This window comes from Sylvia atricapilla, chromosome 25 (assembly GCF_009819655.1).
Source record: "Sylvia atricapilla isolate bSylAtr1 chromosome 25, bSylAtr1.pri, whole genome shotgun sequence".
In the NCBI taxonomy this organism is placed as follows: domain Eukaryota; kingdom Metazoa; phylum Chordata; class Aves; order Passeriformes; family Sylviidae; genus Sylvia; species Sylvia atricapilla.
In genome coordinates, this window is record NC_089164.1 from 5,082,188 (window position 1) to 5,106,707 (window position 24,520).

The 24,520-nt window shown below is 51.7% G+C and overlaps 1 protein-coding gene across 1 annotated transcript in view; it reads left to right on the forward strand.

Moving 5' to 3' along the window:
- Positions 1 to 1,293: 1,293 nt before the first annotated feature.
- CACNA1S (calcium voltage-gated channel subunit alpha1 S) overlaps positions 1,294 to 24,520 on the forward strand; it is a 50,032-nt gene continuing 26,805 nt past the window's right edge. The window contains exons 1-11 of the mRNA XM_066335831.1: positions 1,294 to 1,584; positions 5,195 to 5,300; positions 15,607 to 15,746; positions 16,267 to 16,400; positions 16,981 to 17,133; positions 17,767 to 17,972; positions 18,979 to 19,082; positions 21,260 to 21,408; positions 22,356 to 22,437; positions 22,923 to 23,083; positions 24,156 to 24,381. Coding sequence (XP_066191928.1) covers positions 1,424 to 1,584; positions 5,195 to 5,300; positions 15,607 to 15,746; positions 16,267 to 16,400; positions 16,981 to 17,133; positions 17,767 to 17,972; positions 18,979 to 19,082; positions 21,260 to 21,408; positions 22,356 to 22,437; positions 22,923 to 23,083; positions 24,156 to 24,381 — 1,622 coding nt within the window. The 5' untranslated portion in view covers positions 1,294 to 1,423. The remainder of the gene's footprint in view (positions 1,585 to 5,194; positions 5,301 to 15,606; positions 15,747 to 16,266; positions 16,401 to 16,980; positions 17,134 to 17,766; positions 17,973 to 18,978; positions 19,083 to 21,259; positions 21,409 to 22,355; positions 22,438 to 22,922; positions 23,084 to 24,155; positions 24,382 to 24,520) is intronic.

Consider the following 24,520-nt stretch of genomic DNA (forward strand, 5'->3'; position numbering starts at 1 on the left):
AGGGGGCAGATGGCTAATGTAACCCTAGTGGAGGGTGCCCTTGGCTGCGGCAGGGGGGTTGGGATGAGATAATCTGTAAGGGCCCTTCCAGCCCAAGCCATTCCGTGATTTTAGGAACCCCTTTACAACCTAGGGCATCACCTCCAAAGTACATCAAAACCGGGTGGAACCGCTGCAGGAGTTGCTCTCCCTTCTGTGGCTCCCTGATCACTCCTTTCCGGCCCCCAGCACAGCTGGCTGCACAGCTGGCAAGCATTTCCCTCCCAGGCAGCACGACAAAGGCAAGGAGAGGAAGCTGTGAGCGAGGCAGCACAGTACCGCGGGGCCTGGCCGAGGTGCAGTGGGGCACATCTGGACAGTCACACCAGCAGTTACACCTCAACAGGGATGCCGTTTGCTCTGGGACATTACTGCAAGGAATTAGATCGCTGCAGTTGGTTTGCAGTCTCGAAAAGCCCAGGAAAACCCTCATGAATAACTCTTCTGGTGCCTCAGTCCCCTGCTGTGGAGGGTGCTGATAACCTCTCTCCTTACCTCAGCTCAGGGGTTGCCATACCATTCATCCAGTCAGGCTTTCCCGAGCCCAGGAGGGCTTGGCAGGACACAATCCAGCCTAGGCTCGTCGGGCTCCTGCATCCCCCGACATCCTCCACACCCTGCATGCAGGACTTACCTCGGTAAGGCTGGGCAGGTGGTTGTTTAAGTGACCAGTGTGAGCTGGGTTTCCTCTGTGCCTCCAGAAAAGCAAGCATGAGCACTTTGTGGACTCACCATGATTCCTGGAGGTATGAAACTGGGATCTCCAGCCAGTGAAATGGACCCAGCCCCAAAGACCCTACAGCTCCAGTATCACATGGCCCAGGGCACAGGTGAACAGTGTGCACCAGCTGCAGGTGAAATCCTGCAGAGGATGGGATGAAGGGGAAAACTGTCCTTGGGAACTGGCCAGAGCTGGCTTCTTCCTCACCCTGCGTGACGTGATTCAGCAAATACACATTGCCCCGGGCAGCCCGGCTCCTTCCCAGTGCAGGTGGGGAAGCTGGGGACAGCTGACCTGGGACACAGGCGCTCCTCTGTCACAGACAGTGCCCAGCCCGGGCAGCCTGTCCCACCCCCAGCACAGCCAGTGGCACGCCAAGCACTCGCCCGACTCCCCATGTGCTGGGTAAAGAGGGAACAGCTGCAGGGGCCCTTCTGCTGCCTCAGGAGCTGGGACAGCACCCAGAGTCAGGCCGGGATCTAAATTTAAACTCATGCTTTGTGTGTTTGTACATGCGAGTGCAGGCTCCAGCCCCCACTCCCCCACCACCTCCCCTGCTGCACGGAGGAGACAGACCCAGAGGAGCTCCAGCTGGCTGGGACCTGGGGAAGGGGGGCTCCACTGCAGGGCAGGAGGGGAAGACACAGCTAGGGGAGCAACACCATGGAGCCCGCTTCTCCCCAGGGTGACGTGAAGAAGAGGCAACAGAAGGAGAAGTCCAAGAAGCCGGTACCACCAATAGCTCCTCGTCCGCCCAGGGCTCTGTTCTGCCTAACCCTGGAAAACCCTCTGCGGAAGGCATGCATCAGCATTGTGGAGTGGAAGTATCCTCTGGCTGCAGGGGCTGGGGAGCAGTGTGTGTGTGTGCCTGTGACATGGCAGGGCTGCTGGGCCATGAGAGCTGTCAGCCTGTTTCAGGCTTGTGCTGTCTCATCAGGCCTGCAAAAGGCAGTGAGGCACTCCGGGAGCCCTGGTAGGATGCACTGGCCAAGGCAATGGCTGTGCTAGTTTGGGCATGAATAGGCTGGTGGGAAAAGCTGGGGCTGAGGAGTGGGTCTGGCCAGGGGGCCTTTGGTAGGGTGGGACAGGGACAGGCAGGGGCAGCCTGGGGGCGAGGGACTTGTGAGAGTGAAAGTGTTGTTTGTGTTGTGTGGTGGGGAGAAATGGGGGACAGACAGAGAGGGGAGGGGGTTTGGTGTGTCAGGAGAGGGCACAGTGCCCATCCTGGGGTGGGGATAGGGTCAGGCTGGGGACAATGTGATACTCTGGGGAGAGATGTTTGGGGGTGGGTAGCAAGGCCATGGTGAGTTGCTTGGGATGGCTCTTTGTGTGTATCAGCATTTGCCTGATCCCACAGCTGTGCTCTGCCCTCTTGGGGGCCTCCCCCAAATCCTTGCTGACACCATTGTCCTCTCAGCTCCCTTTCCCATCCCTCCTGGGTACTGCTGTCACAGGTGAAGGCTTTTTGTGGGTGACACTGTTCAGAGAGAGAGTCTTTCTTTGTGCTTTTGGCTTAGCGTTGTAGTTCGGGTGTTGTTTTTTTGACCTTTTCACTGGGGCATTGTAGGTCAGAAATACCAAGATGTCATGTTTCTGCCATGCATCCAGGAGCTATCACTTTGTTCTCCTACATTTTATGTAAAGGAAGAGAGTGGGTGATGAAATATTTCACTCTGATTTCAGCAAAACCTTTAGGCTGTAGCAAAAGCAATGGACTGGGGAACTGAACTGGACAATGGACTGGAAGAATCAGGTTCTTTCACCACAACTTTCCTCATTTCAGTTGCTGAACCTTATCTGTGCGTTCCTGGCCTTGGCAGGATGATCCCACCCCTGGCCAGGCTTTACTCTAGGAGGTGTCTTGGTCCCCTTAGGCTAGCTATGTTCCTGTGGGAATACCAAAACCATGCCCAGAGATGCTGCTTTGTTAAAAGCCCAGGGAGCCTGTTGGCAGGCATGAGGGCACACTCACAGGTCTGGTGGTGCTGGAGTTTGAGCCCATTCCTTCACTGCAAGGGGCCACTCTGTCCTCCAGGGAGTGGGAGCAGAGCCAAAATTGGGAACTTTTCATTTTCTGTGTCTCTGGCAAGAGAAACGATGGTTCTATGGACACAGAGAAGGAAACTGTGCCTGTGTCTTAAATGGGCACTGAGTAAGGAAGAAACTCGTGTGTATGCCTGAGTGGCAGGGGAAGAGCTGGAAATAGGACTAACATCTTACAGCATGCTCAAACACATTCTTCCTGCTGGGCCAGCACATGCCAGAGCAAGTGCATAGTACAGAGAGGGTCTTCCCTCCATCAGTGCTCAGGAAGGGGACAAGTGGGTGCCCCAGCAGAAAGGTGGCATGTGCAGGTGGTTCTGACCTGTGCAGGACAAATGATCCAGGGAGTCAGGTTTCTTCTGTGCCTGGCTGTATTTATACCCAGATGCACCTGGCTGCCCTCACTCAGGGATCAGGGTATGTGACAGGGTCGGGTCGTTCCAGTTCCTGTGGTTATTATGGTCTGTAGGGACATGCAGGCTGCCAAGGGGAGATTAGCTGTGACCCTCTTCTGTGGGGGTACCTGGGCTATAGGGTCTGTGTGCAGTATATATTCCTGTTCCTCGGGCCCATCACTGCTGTGCAGCTGCTGCTGTCACGGCACAAAGCTGAGCCACAGGAGTGGGCCAGGGTCTTTTTCAGGCAGGTGAAGGGTGGGGACCATCACCCCACTCAGCCCAGAGTGGGTGAAATGCTGACTCGAGGCAGAGGGCATTTTGTGCTGAAATTTGCTCACATCTCAAAGAATATGTTCATTAGAACAAGGAAATCTGAACGTTCTGCAGCTTACTGGGTGTTGTGTGCAAGACAGTCCAGCTTGATAGCTGTTGGGACGTGTCTTGCTTTGTGACACCACCATGGTATTTCAGGTCATTTTGTAGCCAGGAGAAATTCAAGACAGATCAGTGAGGATTCTAGGGACTCTGGAGGACCACAGAGCTACAAGACACAGAGGCCTAATTCCTGCTGCAAGGCAGGTGTGGGGACCCTTGGGTGCTGTGTGGTGGGAGCATGCTGGACAGAAAGAAGTTAGATTGCGAGGCAAAGAGATGAGGAGGATGCTGGGGCTCTGTGTCAGTGGCAGGAGGCAGAGACACTGTACCCTGTTATCTCAATGTCTGGTTTTTGGTTCAATCTCTCTCACTGCATTTCTACATCATAACTGTGCCAGACTCGTAGAATCACAGGCAGCAAGTGGAGTCCAGCTCCAGTTACAGGAGCTCCAGTCGAGGTCACACTTCAAGGAGGGCTTGTCTTACTCTGTGGAAGCAGGCAGGGAGGCCTCCAACCCCTGGGCTCTGCCTCATTACCTGGGTACAAAGGGGAGCAGCTTTTCCAGATGACTTCAGATTTAAAAGTGTCATCAGGTTGATGGATAGAAAGGTTCAGAAAAGGAAGAAAAGCTTGTAACGAGCCCAGGACACACCTGACAGCACTCAGGCTGGTGTGGATAGCATGATCCCCAGGAGCCCCTTGCTCTGCAATACTGGGTTGGACAGTGGTGTGGCCACCAGAGCCCAAGGCAGCTCTCAAGGGAGAATGCTGGGGGAAACAGAGTGGGGATCTCTGGAGGGAGAGCCTGGCTGCAAATGAGGCCCTGGAGACAGAGTCTGAGCTCTTTGGAGGCTTCAGGAAGGTCAGAGCTGAAGCTTGTCCAAGAGGTTTCAAGGCCCAAGCAAAAAGGTGACAGCAGCAGGAGCCGGGAGTGACCAAGTGCCTGTCCCAGAGTCCTCATGGGGAAATAGTAAAGTCACCCCTTTAATTCTGAGATGTCATAGGGCCTAAACAGAACAGTTTCTACCATGAAAGGGGAGGGACAGTCCTCAGGCTGAGCTCTGTGTTCTCTCCCAGCCCCTGGCACTCCTGGGGACAGCCACAGGAGTACTGCCTGTACTGGGCCACCAAGGCTGTAAGGACACCTGGGGATGTTCTGCCAGAGGAGCCCCTGGATGAGCTGCCGTGCCCCAAAAACCTTCACTGGGGCCATACAAGCAGCAGGAGCCTCACTCAGTGCAGAGGGAGCTGGAGCCTGCCTGCTCTGAGGGAGGATGCTTAGGTTCAGTGCCTGCATTCTGCAAAAGGGTCCTGAGCCTTCAGGGTGATTCACTGAAGGATGAAGAGGGGGAAACTGCCAGTTCTCGCATCCCTTTGTCCTGTGGCCAAGCTGACCCTCTGCAGTGGCCATGTACTGAGAGTCCTGGCCCTGCAGCACCTGGGCAGCACCTGGTGATGTGCCGAGGCTGAGGTCTGGCTGCTCTCTCTGTGCTCAGAGAACACAGAGAAACCAACTGTGGGGGTTTGTTCTCCACACCCACCCAGGCAGGACAGGGCAGGGGTGGGCTTATTCCTGCTCCTTCATTCCTGTCTGCACTCCTTAACACTCTCTCTTAGACCCTTCGAGATCATCATCCTCCTCACCATCTTTGCCAACTGTGTTGCTCTGGCCATCTACCTGCCCATGCCTGAGGATGACACCAACATTGCCAACTCCAGCCTGGTAAGGAACTCCTGGAGCCCTTCCTGCAGCCACGAGGGCTCTGTGGGGCTGGTGGCTTTGTGTGACACGGCTGCAAGGTGGCAAGAGCTGTGCTGGGGCCATCTGCTGCCCCAGGGGTGGTCCAGGGAGTTGGTCCAGCCAAAGCTGCTCTAGACGATGGGAGGCAGGGGTGGGAAGGAGTGACTGCAAAATGGGGCTGAAACCATCTGTGTGTTGAGATCAAAGGCACCAGGTTGGGTGGTATGTGGAGTATGCATGAAGGAAGAATTGATGCCAATTAAAGAAAAAATTTTCTCTGATTTTTTTATCACACTTTCAAAAGGAATCATCCTGTTCCAGAAAGGCTCAAATGGTTTATTTCAGCATTTTTGAATACATTTTTCTGACCTTTCCTTTCAAAACTGTATTTTAATTTTGTTACTTTTTATTTAAGAGGGAAAAAACCCCTGTTTTTGTTAGGCAGAATATTTCCTTTTTTCCAATCATTATTCCATATTCTTCCACTGTTGCTCCAGTTTTCCTGGAATGTGATGTTTTGATGTGACCCAGATCAACAGTTTCAACTATTTTTAGTTTGCCACTCCTTTCTACTCTTCAGATCCCCATTGTGGTTCAATCCACATTGATTTCCATTGAGGAACTGAGTATGATGACTGAACAAAAACATTTAAATCCCCCATTTAATGAAATGTTCTCTCCTGCTGGTTTTGGGACTCCTCGGGGTAAATGTCCATGGAGGGTTAGTTCCTGGGGTGTTTCTTCAGTCTCCTGGCTGATCTGACCAGCCTCCCCAACCCCTTGGACTGGTTTTGGTTTTTTCCATGGCCAGGGAGGCATAGCAGGCTTTGGTAGGTGCAGTTATCTCGGGGAGAGGTGGAGAGGCAAAGCAAAGCTGGGGCAGGCTGACCATGGGAAGGAGATGGGGATGGTGGGGATGGGGGCTTGGGCTGTGTCTGAGAGCTGTGAGGGTAGAGCTGGGGGAAGCCCAGCAGTGTGTGGGGATAAGGGGATGAAGTGGCCCTGGCCCCACAGGGCTCCCAGAGGGGCTGATGCTGCCCCAGGGCCTTTTCCATGAGCAAGAGGCACATGGGCAAGGACCAAGTGATGTAAATTTATTGCATAAATGAAATTCCATCTATTTTTGTTTCTTGTGTATTAGATTACTTACGCTATACCCTACTGGGGGATGTTTCAGCCTGTTGCCACACCACTAGGTCAGGCTGCTGTTCTGTCATTCCTGCCTGCTGTCCCTTTGTCATCGTGCTCTGGTGGCTTTGCAAGAGCAATCCCAGCTGAGAATTCAGCCAGGCACCCATCACCTGGGGCATCAGGCTGTGCTTAGCACAGGTCTGCAGGTAGTGAAGAAAGGCTGGTTGAGGCATTTTCCTGCAGCAGAGAGCTGCTGGGATGTGTTTAATCTCTCCCTGTCCCTTTTCTGTCTCTTTGTTGCCCAATCCTCTCTGGAGAAGGTTGAGTTTATAAAAAGACATTGAAATTACTGAGAAGGCAGAATATAGGATGGGAAACAGAGTGAGGGCAGTGAGGACATTGCCCCATGTTGTTGTGGAGGCAGGACTGAGGTTCCCTCTCATCAGAGCTCACTGCTGAGGGGGGTCTCAGCCCCAGGTTTCTTCAGAGAACCCTCCTGCAGCCCAGAGCAGTGACTCTGCTTTAAAGCTGAGAGGCTCCAGCAAGTGATGCCTTGATGGGCTACCTATAAACAGAGGGCAGACAAAATTAAGGGAATAAAAAGCAGTTCTGTTTATTGAAGGGCCTTCAGGTACTTATTTAGGGCAGAGGAAGTCCCCCAGGGGCTACACCCAAAAAATGGGTGATAGGTCACAGGTTTTCACACTTCTGTAAGTTTGGTCCATTTGCATATTGGGGGTTAATCTTTCAATTGCAGCTTCAGATAATGAAGTCATTTACCCCAAGTTTGCTCGGCTCAACTCACTTTTGTTGCCATTTCTCAGGGCCTGAGGCAGTGAGGTGTCCTTGATTCCCAGGCCTGGAGAGGAATTGTTGTGTCTGACCAAAATGGGAAAGCAGCAGCTAACATTGTGCATGGAGTTTAGAGTTACACACAAAAGAATTGCAGGATTACAAATATATGAAAAATAGAAAAGTTAAAATCCTAAGGCATCATAAGGAGAGTCCCAGGAAGAGAGGATTCCTGAGACCTCTGCTCCCACTGCCTTCCTGCAAGATCAGAAAATCTGCAGAGCACTGAAACACTTTGTGTTTTCAGGACCAGCCAGGGAAGAGCTGCAGTCAGTTTACACTAGGTTTAGAATTAGTCTCATGAATTAGTCTCTCCTGGTTAATCAGAATTCATTTTTGGGGGGTGAAAAAATGAAATACCATAAAAATGAAAATAATGAAATGAAATAACCATAACCATAAATTTTCTAAGAATCCATTTTGCTATATCCTAAAGGAAGTATTGTTTAATTTCAACACATTTTATTATGATTCTTTCTATATTAGATTTATTTTGATCAAAAAGGATTTTTTAAATGTTGTTTCTATCTGATTTTGTCTTTTTCTGATGGAATCAAAATATTTTCTTCAACCCTGCTGAAATGATTTTGACTTTTCAACTTGTTCAATAATTCACAGCATTCATTTTCACTTTCACTTGTGTTTCCAGAATTTCAAATGCCGCTGTTTTTCACTGGAAACCATACTCCAGGGGCAAACAGCTTCAGAGTGTGTTTAGCACAGCAGGTTATTCACAGGGATTCACCCAAGAAAATGCAGATGGCTACATGTTACCTGGCTGCCTGGCCTCTGTTTACAAGCAGTGAAGATATAAAGTCAAATTTAGAGTACAGTTCAACTCCCAGGGCAGTTGAGCCATTTCTGCAGCTCTGATGGGTGGTGTTTGACATGCTGCACACACTGAAATACCTGTTTTTCACAGAACCATAGAACTGTAGTATGGCTTGGGTCAGGAGGCTCATTCTGCCCCTTGCCATGGGCAGGGACACCTTCCACCATCCCAGATTGCTCCAAGCCTTGTCCAACCTGGCCAACTTCCAGAGATGGGACAGCCACAGCTTCTCTGAGCCTGTGCCAGGACCTCCCCACCCTCACGGGAAGAGGTTTTTCCCGATATTTAGATGTACTGTCTGTCAATTTAAAGCCATCTCTCTTCTCAGTTGAAAGCTTTTTGCCATCAGTGGGACCAAAAATCAGCTGAGTCCTGTGGGCTTTGTAGGAGTGTCAGGTAGGAGATGGGGCCCAGGGAGTAGGGGACAGAGCTGGAGCTCAAACTGTCAAGAAGACAATTTAAATAGCACAGGTAATGGCCTCTGTGCAGGCATGCTGCTGCTGTCACAGATAATGGTGTTTTAGGTAGTATGAATGTTTGATGTCAAGGAATATGTTTCTGAAAATCCCATTTTGGGTTGCATCTCAGCCCTGGGGTTAGGGAGCTCCTGTGTTTTCAAAGCCTGAACAAAGCCTCAGGGACAATTCAGTGACAGGAATACGGGTGTCTGATGCAGTTGCAGGAGTCCCAGCTTTTCATCAGCTCTGGGGAGCTGTAATTATTTGTGAGTCCTGCATAATGTCTGTTATCCCAGGGCTGTTTCATGGGCATCTCAGGAACACCGCAGCACTGCTTTTGGGCAGCTGATTTGTGTCCCACAGCCCCTGAGCAGTTTGCTGTCCATTGCTGGTTTTTGAGGAGCTGTTGGGCCCTGTGCCTGGAAGTTGGAATGGGTAACTTTCAGGAGAGTCGTGATTGCATGTGGCTTTCCTAGAACTTGGGGTCACCCTGGATCTCCTGGAGTCTTCCAGCAGCTGTGACAATGGGCAACTCTCCATGTCTGCATGCACAGGCTTGATTAAAGTGCAGAAACTGGTACTGCTCTGCTACTGGCCCCTGGAGGGGTGCACATGCAGCTGTGTGAGCTACCCCTGCTTCATCCTTCCCCTCGCTGGGGCACTGGTGAGGGCTGGCACCCTGCCCAGCCTGTGGCTCCGCCACCTCTGCGGTCACCCCGGGGTTTTGGGTAGGCAGATGAGCCAGGCCCCTCTCATCTCCCCCTCCAGGTGGGCCAGCAAGGCTCACCCCTCCCTCATCCTCAGTGCCACTAACAGCCCTAAACCCTGCTCCATCACACGGTGTGCTCCTCATGCCCTCTGGTCCCCAGCTCCACGGCAAGGTTTCCTTGGAAGGGGCCTTGCTGCCCCTCTGCTCCCAGCCCTGGAGAAGGCTGGGTTGGTTGCTGTTGGAACCCTGCTCACTGAGAATTTCAGACTTTCTGTGCTGACAAGCATTGACCCCAAAGAAAACCCTGCATTTGACCTGAGGCCATGGAACAGCTTCCAAAATTAAATGACAGAACAGGGATTATGGGTGTGTAGTTTGAATAGAAGTGTGTCATACCACATGGTGGAGAACTTAGAGTTTAAGGTTTTAGAATATAGCAATATATATATAAAGCTAGATGGAAGTTTTTGGGGTGGAGGCTGAGTCCTTCTTTTTCACCTTCTTCTTCATGCCTCTGGGTGGTATTTTGTAATTGGGTAGAAAAGGCCACATTGTGGACCCCAGATGTTTGGTTATTGGGTTAAAAGTAAAAATAATTTAGGTGTCATTGTCATTTCTTAATTGGAATATTTATCCTTAAAAGGCCTTGTATAGAGAGAGATAGGGGCCATTTTTAGTTTGTTAGCTAGAAGTGCTTTAGAACTCATAGTTTGTGAGACTGTAGTGCCAATAACAATTCATAAACATCTGGGTCCGAACAAGAAATACTGTCTGGTGCATTTAATCCTGACTCTGGCAAAAAGAAGATAATAGGAACAGGCTCCAGCTTCTTGAGATTTCTGTTCTTCCAGCTGGGCTCTCCACACCCCAGGTCTGACAGGCATCACTGAGCCCTTGTTCCTACTGTGCTTCTGCTTTTGGTGACTGAGCTGGTAGCACCCATCATAGCCTTTTCAAACCAAGCAGACCTAAGACATCTAGTCCAGGGAGAGCCCTCAGGAATGCCACCAAGGTGTCTCACAGACATTGGAAGAGGTGTGGGACAGCTGGTGTGGCGTGAAGCAGTGAGGAGCTCTGGATAGCCAGAGAGGGAGATGCAATGGAGAACGACTTGTAGGACCTGGCCCCTCTGTACTCTCATGGCTGCTGTAGGGGGGTTATGGCTTTTCTGGTTCCTGTCTCTGCTGCCCTGGAGGGTCTCTTCTTTGTGGGAAAGGAGGAGCTGTGGCTGGCAATGTGGCAGGAAAATCACAGCATTGCAGAGCAGTTAGGGTTGGAGTGACCTCTGGAGGTGATCTACTCCAACTACCTTCTTTAAAAAAACCCGTGCAAACAATTCAAAAACTCTCCCAAATTCTTTCCTGCATGTCTTCCCATACCCACAGCACTTCCTGTGCTGTGACAGAGGCCGTTGTGGAGAACAGAAATGTTTCTCTTGATGTCTCTTTCTGGCTGTGGTCTGCAGCAGTCCCAAACCCTGCCTGCCTCCCAGTGTGCCTTTCCCAAGCTGAATGCCAGGGTATCCCACCGCTCAGGGAAAACTTCCTTGGCTCCAGCCCTCATTTTCATTTTGTTTTCCAAAGGAAGGGGATCCTGTGAGATTGCTGTAAATGTATTCCCACACATTACCTCTCCTGTCCCCTTCTCTGCCTCAGCTGTAGGATTTCGTTCACCTCCATTCAGGGCAATAGGAGAAGGACACTGAGCTGCTCTGTTTTGCAGAGGATGGTTGCTGCAAGCCTCTGGGGAACACCTTTATGGATGTTTTATGTTTACAAAGGGCTTAGAAAGACTTCAGCAGCACAGCTTCCTGTCCTGCACCTGCTGGTACTGGCAGTCTGTGCATGTGTCCTGGTCAACCCATTGGTGCACCTACACAAAATGGTTTTATTACGGTGGGCTGGAGCTGCAGGGGAAAAGGGCAGCAGGGCTCAGCTGGGACTGGGAGGCTCAGGAGGAGGTACAAGGCTGATGGCACAGGAGCAAAAGGCAGGAGAAGGGCAGAAGGCTGGGGACAGTTTGGAGGAGTCAAGGGGGATTGTGAGGGTTGTGAGGTGTTGTTGCAGGTGGATGTAGCAGGGGTAACTCTCTATCTGTGTTGTGGCCCTCACCACTTATCCCCCACTTTGCCCAGCTGGGAGACTTCATTCAAACCCTGCTTGGCCTCCTCCTGGGGGAGGGCACCAGGGACATGAAGGTGGGGCTCATTGCAGAAAGACCCAAAAATGGTGTGTCTGCTGGGACTGGGAGCTGAGGATGCTGAGCAGGCTGGGGCTGTGTCACATCAGCGTGGTGCACACTGTCACCCTGCTGCCCTATGGCTCATCCAGCACCTCGAGTTGGGTTCCTGTGTGCCCAGACATAGGTGGAGCACATGTGGACTCCCATGTGTTACACAGACCTTTTCCTAGTGGCTTTTTGGCTCTCTGTACCCCCATCCCAGCTGTGCCAGGCAGCCCTGTGCCCTGCTCTGAGCATCCCACTGTGGGGACCCAGCTCTGAGTTCTGGAGTGAGGAGGGGACAGTGGGTGGCAGTGACACAGAGTGGATCCCCAGGTGCTAGAAGCTGGCCAGGGCTTCAGTGAAGTCAGCAGGTGACTCCATAGTCTTGACTTTGGATAAAATAGAAACCAAGTCTTTGAGGGTGGGAAAAAAAGTGCAGTGGTTTGCCCAGAAAGGGCAGGGATGCCCCAATCCTGAAAATATTCAAGGCCAAGTTGGACAGGGCTTGGAGCAACCTGGGATAGTGGAAGGTGTCCCTGCCCATGAAGAGCGTGGAATGGGATGGGCTTTAATATTCCCTTCCAACCCAAACCACTCCAGGATTCTGAGGCAGTGAACAGAACGAATTTGGAAGTCTGAATGCATTTTGGGGTAACCCTGTTTACCTTGTGTTGGTTCAGGAGCCATCAGCTCTTTGTCAGCATGTTTTTTATAAAATTTTACATTTTCTTTCAGTTTTGTGTTTTGATCAAGTCCAGCCTCATTCCGGGAACAATGTCAGCCTTCAGAATTTTGTAATGTGCCAGGCAGCCCCGTGCCCTTCCCTGAGCATCCCACAGTGGGGAGCCAGCTCTGAATTCTGGGGTGAGGAGGGGACAGTGAGTGGCAGTGCACAGACTGGGTCTCCAGGTGTTTCAGTGAAGCCAGCAGAGCTGTGTGTGCCCATGGCACATACCTGGTGTGCAGGTCTGCAGTGTGCCCATGGCATGGGCACAGGGTGGTGACTGGGCCATGGTTGCAGCCCCTGTGCTGACCTACAGCCTGGGCAGCACCAGGGCTGGAGAAAGCACGTGGCTGATTCCTTCTCAGATCAGCCTGGACACAGGAAGGGGGGTCTGCAGTGTGGGACATGTGGTCCTTGACCTGGTATAAAGTCTGCCAGCAGAAATATCCTTCAGCTGCTTCCTGCTGGTCTTAGGAGGCGACACTAAGTTTGCCCTGGCTCAGGCCATTGCACTGTAGCCACACAAGTTTAATTGCCAGCACTGTGCTTGATCACAGCCCAAAAAGCCACCCCTGTCCTGGGCTCACCCCCACAGCAGGAAGGGAAGCAGGAGGTGGTGGGGATTCTGCCCCTCTGCTCTGCTCAGGTGAGACCCCACCTGCAGAGCTGCCCCCACTCTGGGCTCCCAGCACAGGAAAGACATGGACCTGTTGGAGCAGCTCCAGAGAAGGCCACAAAGATGCTCCAAGGGCTGGAGCCAGGCTGGGAGAGCTGGGGATGTTCACCTGGAGAAGAGAAGGCTCTGAGATCTCCTCACAGACAACCAGTACTTGAAGTGGGCTTAGAAGAAAGATTGAGATGAAATTTTCAACAGGGTCTGTTGCAATAGGACAGAGAGTGATGGTTTTAAACTGAAGGAGGGTAGATTTAGGTTAGTTATAAGAAAAAAGGTTTTATACATTGATGGTGTTCAGGCCCTGCACACCAGAAGCTGGGAATTTGCTGTTATGTCCCTCCCAGGCTGGGGGAGGGTGGCCGGAGGCAAGGGGCTGCCTGCTGCCTCTTCCTTGGCCCAGGTTTGAACCTGCTGCTCACTGACTGGACCTGGTGGGTAAATACCCTTGAAGCTGTCCAAAGCACTGTTCATCTGCTGTGGGCTTCTCAATGGGACCTCTGAGGAATAGCAAGTCACCTTTTGATTCTGGGCAAGGGGTTTCCAGAGGAAAATCCTTTCTAATGGGAGACCCTTGAGCCTTAGTCTGTTCTGCAGGAAAATCAGGTCATGGAATTGACTTTTGCAGTGCCGGCTCCTGACATCAGCCTCAGCAGTTGCATCCTGCTCCAGGTTGGATCCTGACACTCACCACCCCCAGCAGCTGCAGGGCTGCTGTAGTGTGAGGTTTTTATCTTCTTTTCTTCTTCGTGTTAGAGCTGGGATTAATATATGGGAGTCATAGTTTCGTGTTTGGACTCGGTGTTTATTAACTCATCTATATCACAGCCTCAAGAGTCGTGAGCTGTAACTAGCAAGTTAGAAAATTAAGGTCAAATGGAGTACTTCTCTGTCTCCACAAGGTCTTTTCAAGGACAATCTGTGCCATTGTGAAATGCCACCTAAATTATTTTTACTTTAAACCCAATAACTAACCACTTGAAGTGCACAATGTGGAATTTATTAACCAATTACAGAAAACCACCCAATCCCATGAAGAAGAAGGAAGAAGAAGGTGAAGAAGAAGGACCTAGACAATACCCCAAATCCTCCATCTTGCTTCATATATTACTATATACTAAAATCTTAAATCTAAGTTTTTCACCCTGTGAGATCACGCAATACTATTCAAACTACACACCCACAACCCCAGTGCTGTCACTCAATTTTGGAAGCCTGTTCCCTGGCCTCAAGTGAAATGTAGTACTTGCTTGAGGGTCTGTACCTTTTAGAACAGAAAGCCTGAAATTCTCAGCCTCTGGGGTTCCAACACTGTAGCTTGCAGTGGGCTTTCCTGCTTTTCCTCTGCAGCTGGGGAGACACCCCACCACACCAGTGGCTGCAGTGGTATTTGCATGGGATTGCAAGGACAGGATTTGGGGGACAGTCTAGGGGGCATTTGTCCCCTAAGGGTGGGAGGTGAGCAGTGTTGAGTTGCTGTAGCTAAAACCTTGAAGACAGAGGCAATGCCAGGATCTCTGCTCTTACCCTAGCTGCCCTCAGATCTAACAAGAAGAGGCATTGTGTAGGTGACAGTCACATGGGGACACTCAGCTCAGTCACTGCTTTTGGACACGCTTATGCTTCTCTCTTGAGCTCTAGCCCTGGCCTAGTAAAAGGAGAGGATTTTCCATTTGGCAGGGCATGGAGACTCTGGGAAGTGTACTCACAGCACTACAGTATTCCCCTGTGAAGATCCACTCCCAGTTTGGTCTCAGAGAGTGGTTTCTGCTTTTCTGAGGGCAATTCCCTGGAGATCCTGAGCAGTGATGCTCCTTGCCCTTCAGGGGATATAGGCTGAGGAGAGAGACTCAGGAACACCAGAAATATAAATAGCCCCATCCACCTGGCTGCCTCCAGGCTTTTAATCCCAGTCTGGAAGGGACATTAGCAGCAAGGGCAGTGAAGGCAGTGACAGGCAGAGGCAGCTGGGCACAGGCAGCTCTTGGCTGGGCTCCTGGGACAGATGAACTACCCTGGCCCAGCAGCTGCAGGGCAGTGCCAAGCCCCTGCAGTGGGGTGCCACGTCCTGCCTGGGAGGGGGTGCAGCACCTCTGCCCAGTGAGTTCCAGGCCCATTTCTAGCTGGTCACTTTGCCAGGCAAATGTCTGGCATTAAGCAGGATGTCTTTAGCCCAAGACCTCCCTTCTCTGGGAGCTTCTCTATCATCCCAGCTAAAAGAGAAGCCATGGTACAGCTGGCTTGTTGCATGGTGACTGTGTGGGGACCCCAGGACAGACCCAGCAAGCCCTCAGCTGGAGAGGATGGGAAGGTATCAGTGCTGCCTATAGGAGGAAGGCTGTGAGGGGAATGAGAGATGAGCAGCAGGGAGGAGAGCCAGAGAGGAGCAGTGCCCTGGGCCAGGCACCTTTAGGTGGCTTTGCTGGAGCAGTTTGTAGGAACCATAGCCTCAGGGCAGGGTCCTGGCAGAGGCCATTAGAGGGCTGGGGGGACCACGGTGCAGGCAGAGTGTCACATGGAGGCTCAGCATGCCAGCCCGTGTCCCCAGGGTGCTGCTTGGGGAGTGTAGGAGGTACCGATGGGGTGGCAGCAGGGGCTGACCCAGAGTCCTTGGTGAGGATAACCAGGGGAGGTGACAGTCTGCTCTAATGAAGCATTCTCTCCTGCTTGCCTTTGCAATCCCCAGGAGAAGATTGAATATGCCTTCCTCATCTTCTTTGCCATTGAGGCCATGCTGAAGATAATTGCCTATGGCTTTCTTTTCCACACGGATGCCTATCTCCGAAACGGCTGGAATGTGCTCGACTTTTCCATTGTGACTCTGGGGTAAGGAAAAATGGGAAGGCTGCTGCTGTTCAGCTTGTGCCAGGCCTCTTCCACAGCCAGTCAGGACTAGTTTATCTGGTGATTGCAATGTGTCTGGGGACAACTCCTCAACTAAGTTCATGGCCTTCCCTTGTGGGCCCCCTGTTCCTGCTCTGACATCCATCCCAGAGTTAGAGAGGGATCCTCTTTAACTCTTATTTCTTCCTGTCTTGACTCCTTCATGCCTCATGGGTCTCCTTGCCCTGGAGAAAGGGGGTGCCATGGGTTCCTCCAGGGTTTGCACACGGGGTGGGAGGTCCCTGGCTGTCAGCAGTGGGGCTGTGCCCAGGACCTGGACTTGCCCAGAGCTGCCCCCTGGGTGAGGCTGAGGATGGCTGGCAGTCCTGACCTGGCTTTTCTGCCTGCAGAGCTCTGAATCCTTAGCTCAGATTTCTCGCTCTCCATTCTCACACTCTTTTCTTTTTCCTTATCCTTCCCTTCTGCTTCTCTTCCTTCCTTCCCCGTGCCCTGGCTCTTTCAGGCTCATCACCATGACCCTGGAGCAGGTGAATCTGAAGCAGGCAGGGCCTTCAGGGGGAAAAGGCGGCTTTGACGTGAAGGCGCTGCGAGCGTTCCGTGTGCTGAGACCCCTGCGCCTGGTGTCCGGAGTGCCGAGTGCGTGCTGGGGCCCTGCTGGCAGCGAGGGCTGCTGGCTGAACGGAGCCTCTGGGCCTGGCCAGGGCGGGGAGCCACGGGACAGGTTTCTTGTTGTTGCTGGATCTAGCCCAGCCGCAAAGTAGGTGTAGAGGAGGCACAGGTTTGTGCTTGTTCCTCCAGCTGGTGGTTGTCAGCCCTGGGGATCTGCAGGTTGGCACACACCTCTGTGGCTCAGTGGCAGTACCTTTGGGTGCCCAGCGTGGAGGGGGCCAGAATCTCGCTCTGGTTTCTCAGAGCAGGGATCTCTTTCTTCTGTAACTCTTGGGAATACAGCCAGGATGAGGGCACCAGAACAAAGGGAGGGGCATGAAGCAGCCTCCAGCACTGCCTGGCTCTGTTGTGCTCTTCCACATGCTTCCATGGTGGGTAGAAGAAAGGATTTCCTGCACCAGAGATTTCAGTCCCACCCCACCTGTGCCTCTCCCCCCTTGGCAAGAGGCATTTCAAAGGCTGCTTGTTGGTGGGCTGGCAGGGATACAAGGTGCACCCACAGCTGTTTAGGAAGCAGTTGACCTCCTCTCTCTCCATCTTTGTGCAGGCCTTCAGGTCGTCCTGAACTCCATCATCAAGGCCATGGTGCCCCTGCTCCACATCGCCCTGCTGGTGCTCTTCATGATCATCATCTACGCCATCGTCGGGCAGGAGCTCTTCAAGGGCAGGATGCACAAGACCTGCTACTACCTCGGGACAGGTGCAGCTGTGGTGGGGGGGATGCAGCAGAGTTGTCTCTGTGGGGCTGCTGTGAGACTGCAGGGACTCTGTGTTTAGCAGAAAGTGTGGTCTTGCCGGCTTCAGGCACATCTGGGAGTGTGGCAGGACTGAAGGATGTTTGAAACAGCACCCAGCTGGATGTGAGGGGTGGTGAACCCCCCATCTGGAGGGGCAGGTGCAGGAGTTTGGGACCTCTGAATACACAACCAATATGATTGAGCTGAGCTGTTTATTTTTTATATTAAGCTATTTTTATACAATTCTATTTCTACGGTTCACGTGGTCATGCATTATTTGATTGGAGGCTCTATACTGTCCGTGTGTTCAGCATGCACCCTTCACACACCTCACTGGTCACCGTCCATCATCATGTCAGACCTCCTTTATCTAGTTCTTGCATTCTTGGTGTTCTGTTTCTCAGGCTCTTCTTTTCTTATTTTAACCATGCTTACGTCTCAGTAACCTTGATGAATTCCTGAGGGTTTGATAAGAATACCTACAAACAGTTTGGCTGGCACACATCATGGCCTAAGTTATACATTGCTGCAGCGAGGAAGCGCGGGCTGCTGCGTTTGGCCCAACCTGCTGCTCACACCGTGGCTTTGCTCCTCAGATGTGATCGCCACTGTGGGCTCAGAGAAGCCAGCCCCGTGCACCAGCTCTGGGCACGGGCGCCACTGCAGCATCAATGGCAGCGAGTGCCGCAGCGGCTGGCCCGGGCCCAACAACGGCATCACGCACTTCGACAACTTCGGCTTCGCCATGCTCACCGTCTACCAGTGCATCACCATGGAGGGCTGGACTGAAGTGCTCTACTGGGTACGAGGCCTTGATGGGCTACCTAAAAACAGAGGGCAGATGAAATTAAGGGAATAAAATGCAGTTCTGTTTATTGAAGGGCCTTCAGGTACATTTAGGGCAGAGGAAGCCCTCCCAGAGGCTACACCCAAAAATGGACGATGGGTCACAGGTTTTCACACTTCTATAACTTTGGTCCATTTGCATATTTGGGGCTAATCTTCCAATTACGCCTTCAGATAATGAAGTCATTTACCTCAAGTTTGCTCGGCTCAACTCACTTTTGTTTCCATTTCTCAGGGCCTGAGGCAGTGAGGTGTCCTTGATTCCCAGGCCTGGAGAGGAATTGTTATGTCTGACCAAAATGGGAGAACAGCAGCTCACACTGTGCATGGAGTTTAGAGTTGTACACAAAAGAATTGCAGGATTACAAATATATGACAAATATGAAAGCTAAAATCCTAAGGCATGGGGTAGGCTGCAGTGCTTTGTGCCCAGCTTGGCACAGGTGATGCTCAGGGCAGGGAATGCTCTTCTAGAGAGGGGACCCCATGGTAGGGCTCAGTCTTTGCCAGTGAAAGACACCCTGCCCCCACCAGCCTTCTTACTGTGATGCACAGCACACCAGTCATGTCTCTCCATCCCTTTAAGCACTGCCTAAGCTGTCCTGGCTCTGCAGGTAGACAGCAGATTGCTCCAGCTCCCACCTTCATGGAGGTGTATGGGCCAGGCACAGCAGTGACTGGTGGATGCTCTTCCAGCAAAGCCCATGTTTTGCGCTCCTTGGGAGACAGTCGTGCTGAAGCTTAGGGCTGATGTTTAAATCTGCTCCCAAAATGTTTGGGTCTGGATGCAAATCAGACACACAGTTCTAGGCATTCACAGCCTGGAGCCTGGTTTATGTGCCACCATCTCAAGCACTCCTTTCGCAGGGGGAAATGATCCCAGAGGTTGTTAAGGGGCTCTAAGGGGAAACAGATGGAGGACAGAGCCTTCAGAATATTTCACCTGCATCTCTCCTTGCCAGGTAAATGATGCCATGGGGAATGAATGGCCCTGGATCTACTTTGTCAGCCTTATCTTACTTGGCTCCTTCTTTGTGCTCAACCTGGTGCTGGGGGTGCTCAGTGGGTAAGTGCCACCTTATCCTTTCTGCCAGCAGAGGAGTTTTAACTGGTTTGAACTATACAAGAAAAAAACCTGGGAAAAAAAAATCTGCTCTTTGCCCCCTGATTTCTCACCTTTTTTTTTTTTTTTTTTTTTTTTTACACTTAGAAACACTGATCCGTGAGTTACTTTTTGTGTTAATGTCCATAGCTTTCCGAGGTTTTAGCTCAACTCTCAACACAGAAATGTCAGCTAGCCCAGCCCTGGAGCAATGGGATGTGGTGTCTTCTGCCAGCACTCCCAGCACATGGAGCTGAGCAGGGAGCAGTCGCTCCAGGGCTGTGGGTCTGGACACTCCTCACTGGTACCTCCAGCTGCCCTCCTGCTCTGAGCACACACAGTTTGCTCATGGCCAGCCTAAGGAGAACATTTTTGATGAGTGCAAAGGATCCAAGGGAAGGATTGTTAGTCTAATTACTGCTTCAGCAGTCTCGTCCAAGTACACCAATGAGCTGTCATCAGTCTGTTATGACAATCTAGGCCAAATTAAATTAGTGTTAATTCCCCCAGTAGTACAGTTAAGACCTGAGACGCTGCACTCCATCTACCACGCAGTGCTGTGGGACTGCTACCATCCTAATTTTGTTGCTGGGAAATATGTGTTGTCCTGGGAAGTGGGGGGGGACATTTCTCCTCAGGTCTGTGTAGGGTCAGGGTCTTTTTTATATATGTTTCAATCCTTGTTTGTGCAAGTGGATCACACTCATCACCTCTCTTAGTTCCCAGAGTTAGTTATACCCTAATTACTTGGATTGTTAGGCCTCTTTTAAGACAAGAACCATGCCACTGCAACATTAAAAGAAATTGGGTGTTACTATAATTAAAACAAGTTTAAAAGAACAAGATAACCACAGGAACCTGATGCTCGACTGTAACTGCAGGACAAGCTGGACTATAGTCATCTGATCCTGGAGAAAGCTGCTGCCATGGTAAAGGTCCCGAAATATTTTTGCAAATACAGCCAAATTATGTTTGAGATCAGGAAAATTATTGTTACAGAGTCTGAGACCTATTACTAACACATGGCAACACCATCATGGCCAGGCAGCAGGTCTAGAGTCCTGCCAGACAGCAGAGGAGAAAAGATATTGATTGAAATAGAGCAGGAAGAGTGGGCAAGGACATTGGCAGACCTGTCCTTTGCATGTTACCATGAAAAGAGTGTCCTTTTTACTTGCCATGTGATGAGCTCACCTTCTCCACATGGACAGCTTGGGGCAGGTTTTTGCCCCCCAGGTGGGTGAGATCCCACTCTGATGCTTAGCAGGGCTGGGGAACGCCCTGGCCAGGTGTCAGTTGGCCTGTCCAGCTGCAGCACCCTGCAGTGAGAAGGTCCCAAAGAGCAGCAGTTGTGGGGAAGGGCCTCAGGGCCATTGGGCATCAGAGGATGGGCTCCATGACCTTGCATGGTGGGCCAAGAAACAGGAAAGTCACTGGAGTAGTGTAGAGGCAGTGCTGGTGGCAGGGTGTCTCAGGACTTTCCTACAAGGCCTGGCCTGGCACAGAGCTGTGCTTCCTGACCTCCACACCATGCCTTGATGTTGAGCCCTGGAAGCCTGAGGATTTCAGGCTTTCTGTTTTAAAAGGCACTGACCCTCCAGCAAGTACTACATTTGACTTGAGGCTATGGAACAGGCTTCTGAAACTGAGTGACAGCACTGGGGTTGTGGGTCTGTAGTTTGAATAGTATTGTGTGATCTCACAGGGTGAATAACTTAGAATCTTGGATTTTAGTGTATAGTAATATATATGGGGCAATATGGAGGATTTAAGGCATTGTCTATGTCCTTCTTCTTCACCTTCTTCTTCATGGTTTCAGGTGGTTTTTTCTAATTGGGTGAAAAAAACCCAATTAGAAAATTGTGTGGTCAATTATTAGGTTAAAAGTATAAATAATATAGGTGTCATCTTGTTATTGGGTGATTAGCACTTAAATAACCTTGGAAAGAGTTAGAGATACCTCTATTTTCTAACGTGCTAGTTAGAGCTCACGATTCGTGAGACTGTGCTATAGATAAGAATTAACAAACCCCGAGTCTGAACACGGAACTGTGACTCCCATGTATTAACCCTGGCTCTAACATAAAGAGAAGAAGATGAGAAATCAACAGCCTGAGTCTGTGCTGCTTGCCTTGTCCCAGGGAGTTCACCAAGGAGCGTGAGAAGGCCAAGTCACGGGGCACGTTCCAGAAGCTGCGGGAGAAGCAGCAGCTGGAGGAGGACCTGAAGGGCTACATGGACTGGATCACCCACGCAGAGGTCATGGACAGTGACAGGGCCAGGGGAGAAGGTACCAGCTCTGCTTGGTCACAGCCCTCAGCGTGAGGCTTGGGGGGGATCCTAATGCTGACCACCTAGAGAGGAAAGGTGGGAGTCTTTGAAGAAGTCACAAAGACTCATTTTGCCTGAAAACCCGTGAAACAAAATGCTTTAACTTCTGCAGGACGGTTTCTTTCCTTTTTTAACATTTCTTGAATAATTTGGTTGAAACTGACCCAAATTAGCAATTATTCATCCCTGATGATAAACCTCCACTTGAACCACAATATTTAGTATTTTCAGACCACAGGCAAGGCCTGATTCTCCTTTGGCAAGAGGCACTTAAAATGGCCATGAAGAATGTGTGCCTTTGATGTGCAGGGATACAGTGCAGGGCCACAACCTCTCATGCTAGCAGATGCATTAATTTCTTGCCATCACTTGACAATTTCAAGGGATTAGAAGTTGCTCAGGGAAGGAGGTGGATATACAGGAATCTAGCCAAAATCTCAGCAAAGCCTGGGGAGCTCTACCACAGAGCCACAGTGCCACCCTGCCTGGTGAAAGCACTTTTGATGCCTCAAGCTAAGTGATGTATGTGTGCAAAGAGCCTTGGGAAACAGTGGAATAGTCAAAACACCTCTTCCAGAGCTGTGGCTGGTGTTCTGTTCAGCCTTTGCTCAGATTCTAACTGGCCTCAGTTTTCTCCATGCTAGGATATCTGCTGCTCTCCCTCTCTGGGCTGCTGCTGCTCTTCCTGCAGAGCAGGAGTTTCTCATGCCTCGTGCTTGGTTTGCACCTGACTCTTAAAGCCTTCTGCTCAAACTTTGTTTTGCTGACTCCCTGGGATGGCATTGTTTGGTGGGGATTATTCACTTCTCATGGGGAAGCTCTTCCTGATGTACTCCTGGAAGATGTTCCCTCCCACATGTTCTTCCCAAGGGCTCCAAGAAAAGTCTTTAATGTCATTCCCTCTAGGTATGATGCCATCAGATGAAGGAGGGTCAGAGACAGAGAGCTTGTATGAAATTGAGGGCATGAACAAGTGGATTCTCTTCTTGTAAGTATGCTCTGACTAAACCATCTGCTTGCATGTGGGCTTCCACTGTCTCTCACTTGCTGGTCCAACTGGGCCAGGCTTTCCTGGTCAGAGGCAGGGACTGGTGCTTGGGGGGAGAGGCAAACATTGGAGCAGCAAACAGGGAATTTGGCTGTGGTACTGGCAAAAAGCTCTTCAAGCTGAACAGTGTCCTTGCTCCAGCATCCTGGACCAGGCTCCAAGCATCCTCCCATGGCCTGTGCAGCAGGGTGTGTAATTTAGGAGCTGTGCCTGCAAGCCCCCTGTAAGAGGTGCTGGGGGCCAAAATTAGGCCAGGAGGGTGAATGAACTGCAGTGCCTGAGTGAATGCACCAGTTTCAGGGGCAGGTTATGGTGTTCACCCCTTTTCAGGGAGGGAGCAGGGGTGGCTTTGCCCTGCAGGCACAGCCCAAGGACCCGGGTCTGGCCCAGTGGCCAGCTCTGCTGATCCTTTGCCGTCTCTCCAGCCGTCAGTGGAGGCGCTGGAACCGAATGTTTCGTAGGAAGTGCAGGGATGTGGTGAAGTCCAAGTTCTTCTACTGGCTTGTCATCCTGATGGTGGCACTGAACACGCTCTCCATCGCCTCAGAGCACCACTTCCAGCCAGAATGGCTGACACAGGTGCAAGGTGAGCAAAGAGCCTGAGAGGAGGGCCCAGGACCTCCTGCTGCCCCAGAGACCTGTGTGAACTACTGAGAGTGCACAGCCACACTGGCACAGCACAGAGGCTCTCACAGGGCCTGCACTCAGTGTGTCTGCATGACCCTCACACTGACCATGCACAGCCTCTCTTAGAGACACAGTCTTGCACGGAGAACACACACCGAGTGTGTCCATGGCACCTCTGCACACGTGGCATGCACTCAAGCTGTGCAGCCACATGCATTTGTGCATGCAGCCCCACTGAGTGCACCTCCACACACCCACACACACACCCAGAGGCACACAGAGCACAGGGCTGCACACACACACACACAGCTCAGCCCCACACACACAGATCACCCCCAGAGGCACACCAAGCACAGGTGTGCACACACCCAGCTCACACTCAGGCACACAGAGCACAGGGCTGCACACACACAGCTCAGCCCCACATACACACAGCTCACACCCAGAGGCACGTGGAGCACAGATGTGCACACACATCCCCAGCTCACACCCAGAGGCACACAGAGCACAGATGTGCACACACATCCCCAGCTCACACCCAGAGGCACACAGAGCACAGATGTGCACACACATCCCCAGCTCACACCCAGAGGCACACAGAGCACAGATGTGCACACACATCCCCAGCTCACACCCAGAGGCACACAGAGCACAGATGTGCACACACATCCCCAGCTCACACCCAGAGGCACACAGAGCACAGATGTGCACACACATCCCCAGCTCACACTCAGAGGCACACAGAGCACAGATGTGCACACACACACAGAGAGCTCAGCCCCACATACCCATGCACAGCCCATGTGCCCACCTTGCATGGACTCACGTGCACTGTACAGATGTGTGCTCACACACACAAAAATGAGCTGCACATCACCCTCTTATCTTCCTCCCCTGTGTGATCCCAAAAAAACAGCAGCTCAGGGCTTGGTGGCTCAGAGGAGGGTGAGCAGCACTGCCCTCCTTCCCTGCCTGCCCAGCTGCCCTGGGATGGAGGTCCCTGCTCTGACAGGCTGCCTCTCCCACCCCAGACAATGCCAACCGGTTGCTGCTTGCCCTCTTTGTGGCCGAGATGCTGCTGAAGATGTACGCGCTGGGGCTGCGCCAGTACTTCATGTCACTCTTCAATCGCTTCGACTGCTTCGTGGTGTGTTCAGGGATCCTGGAGACCATCCTCGTGGAGCTGGGCACCCTGTCCCCCCTGGGCATCTCCGTGCTGCGCTGCATCCGCCTCCTCCGCATCTTCAAGATCACCAGGTTGGCGAGGGAGCTGTGTGGGCATTGACTGGCAGCTCACAGTGCCCGGGCATCACTCACAGTTCTGGGACTGCACTGGCCCTGGCCCTTCCCTGGGTACAGTGTGCGCAGAGCTGGGAGCTGCTGGGCAGGGGAACAG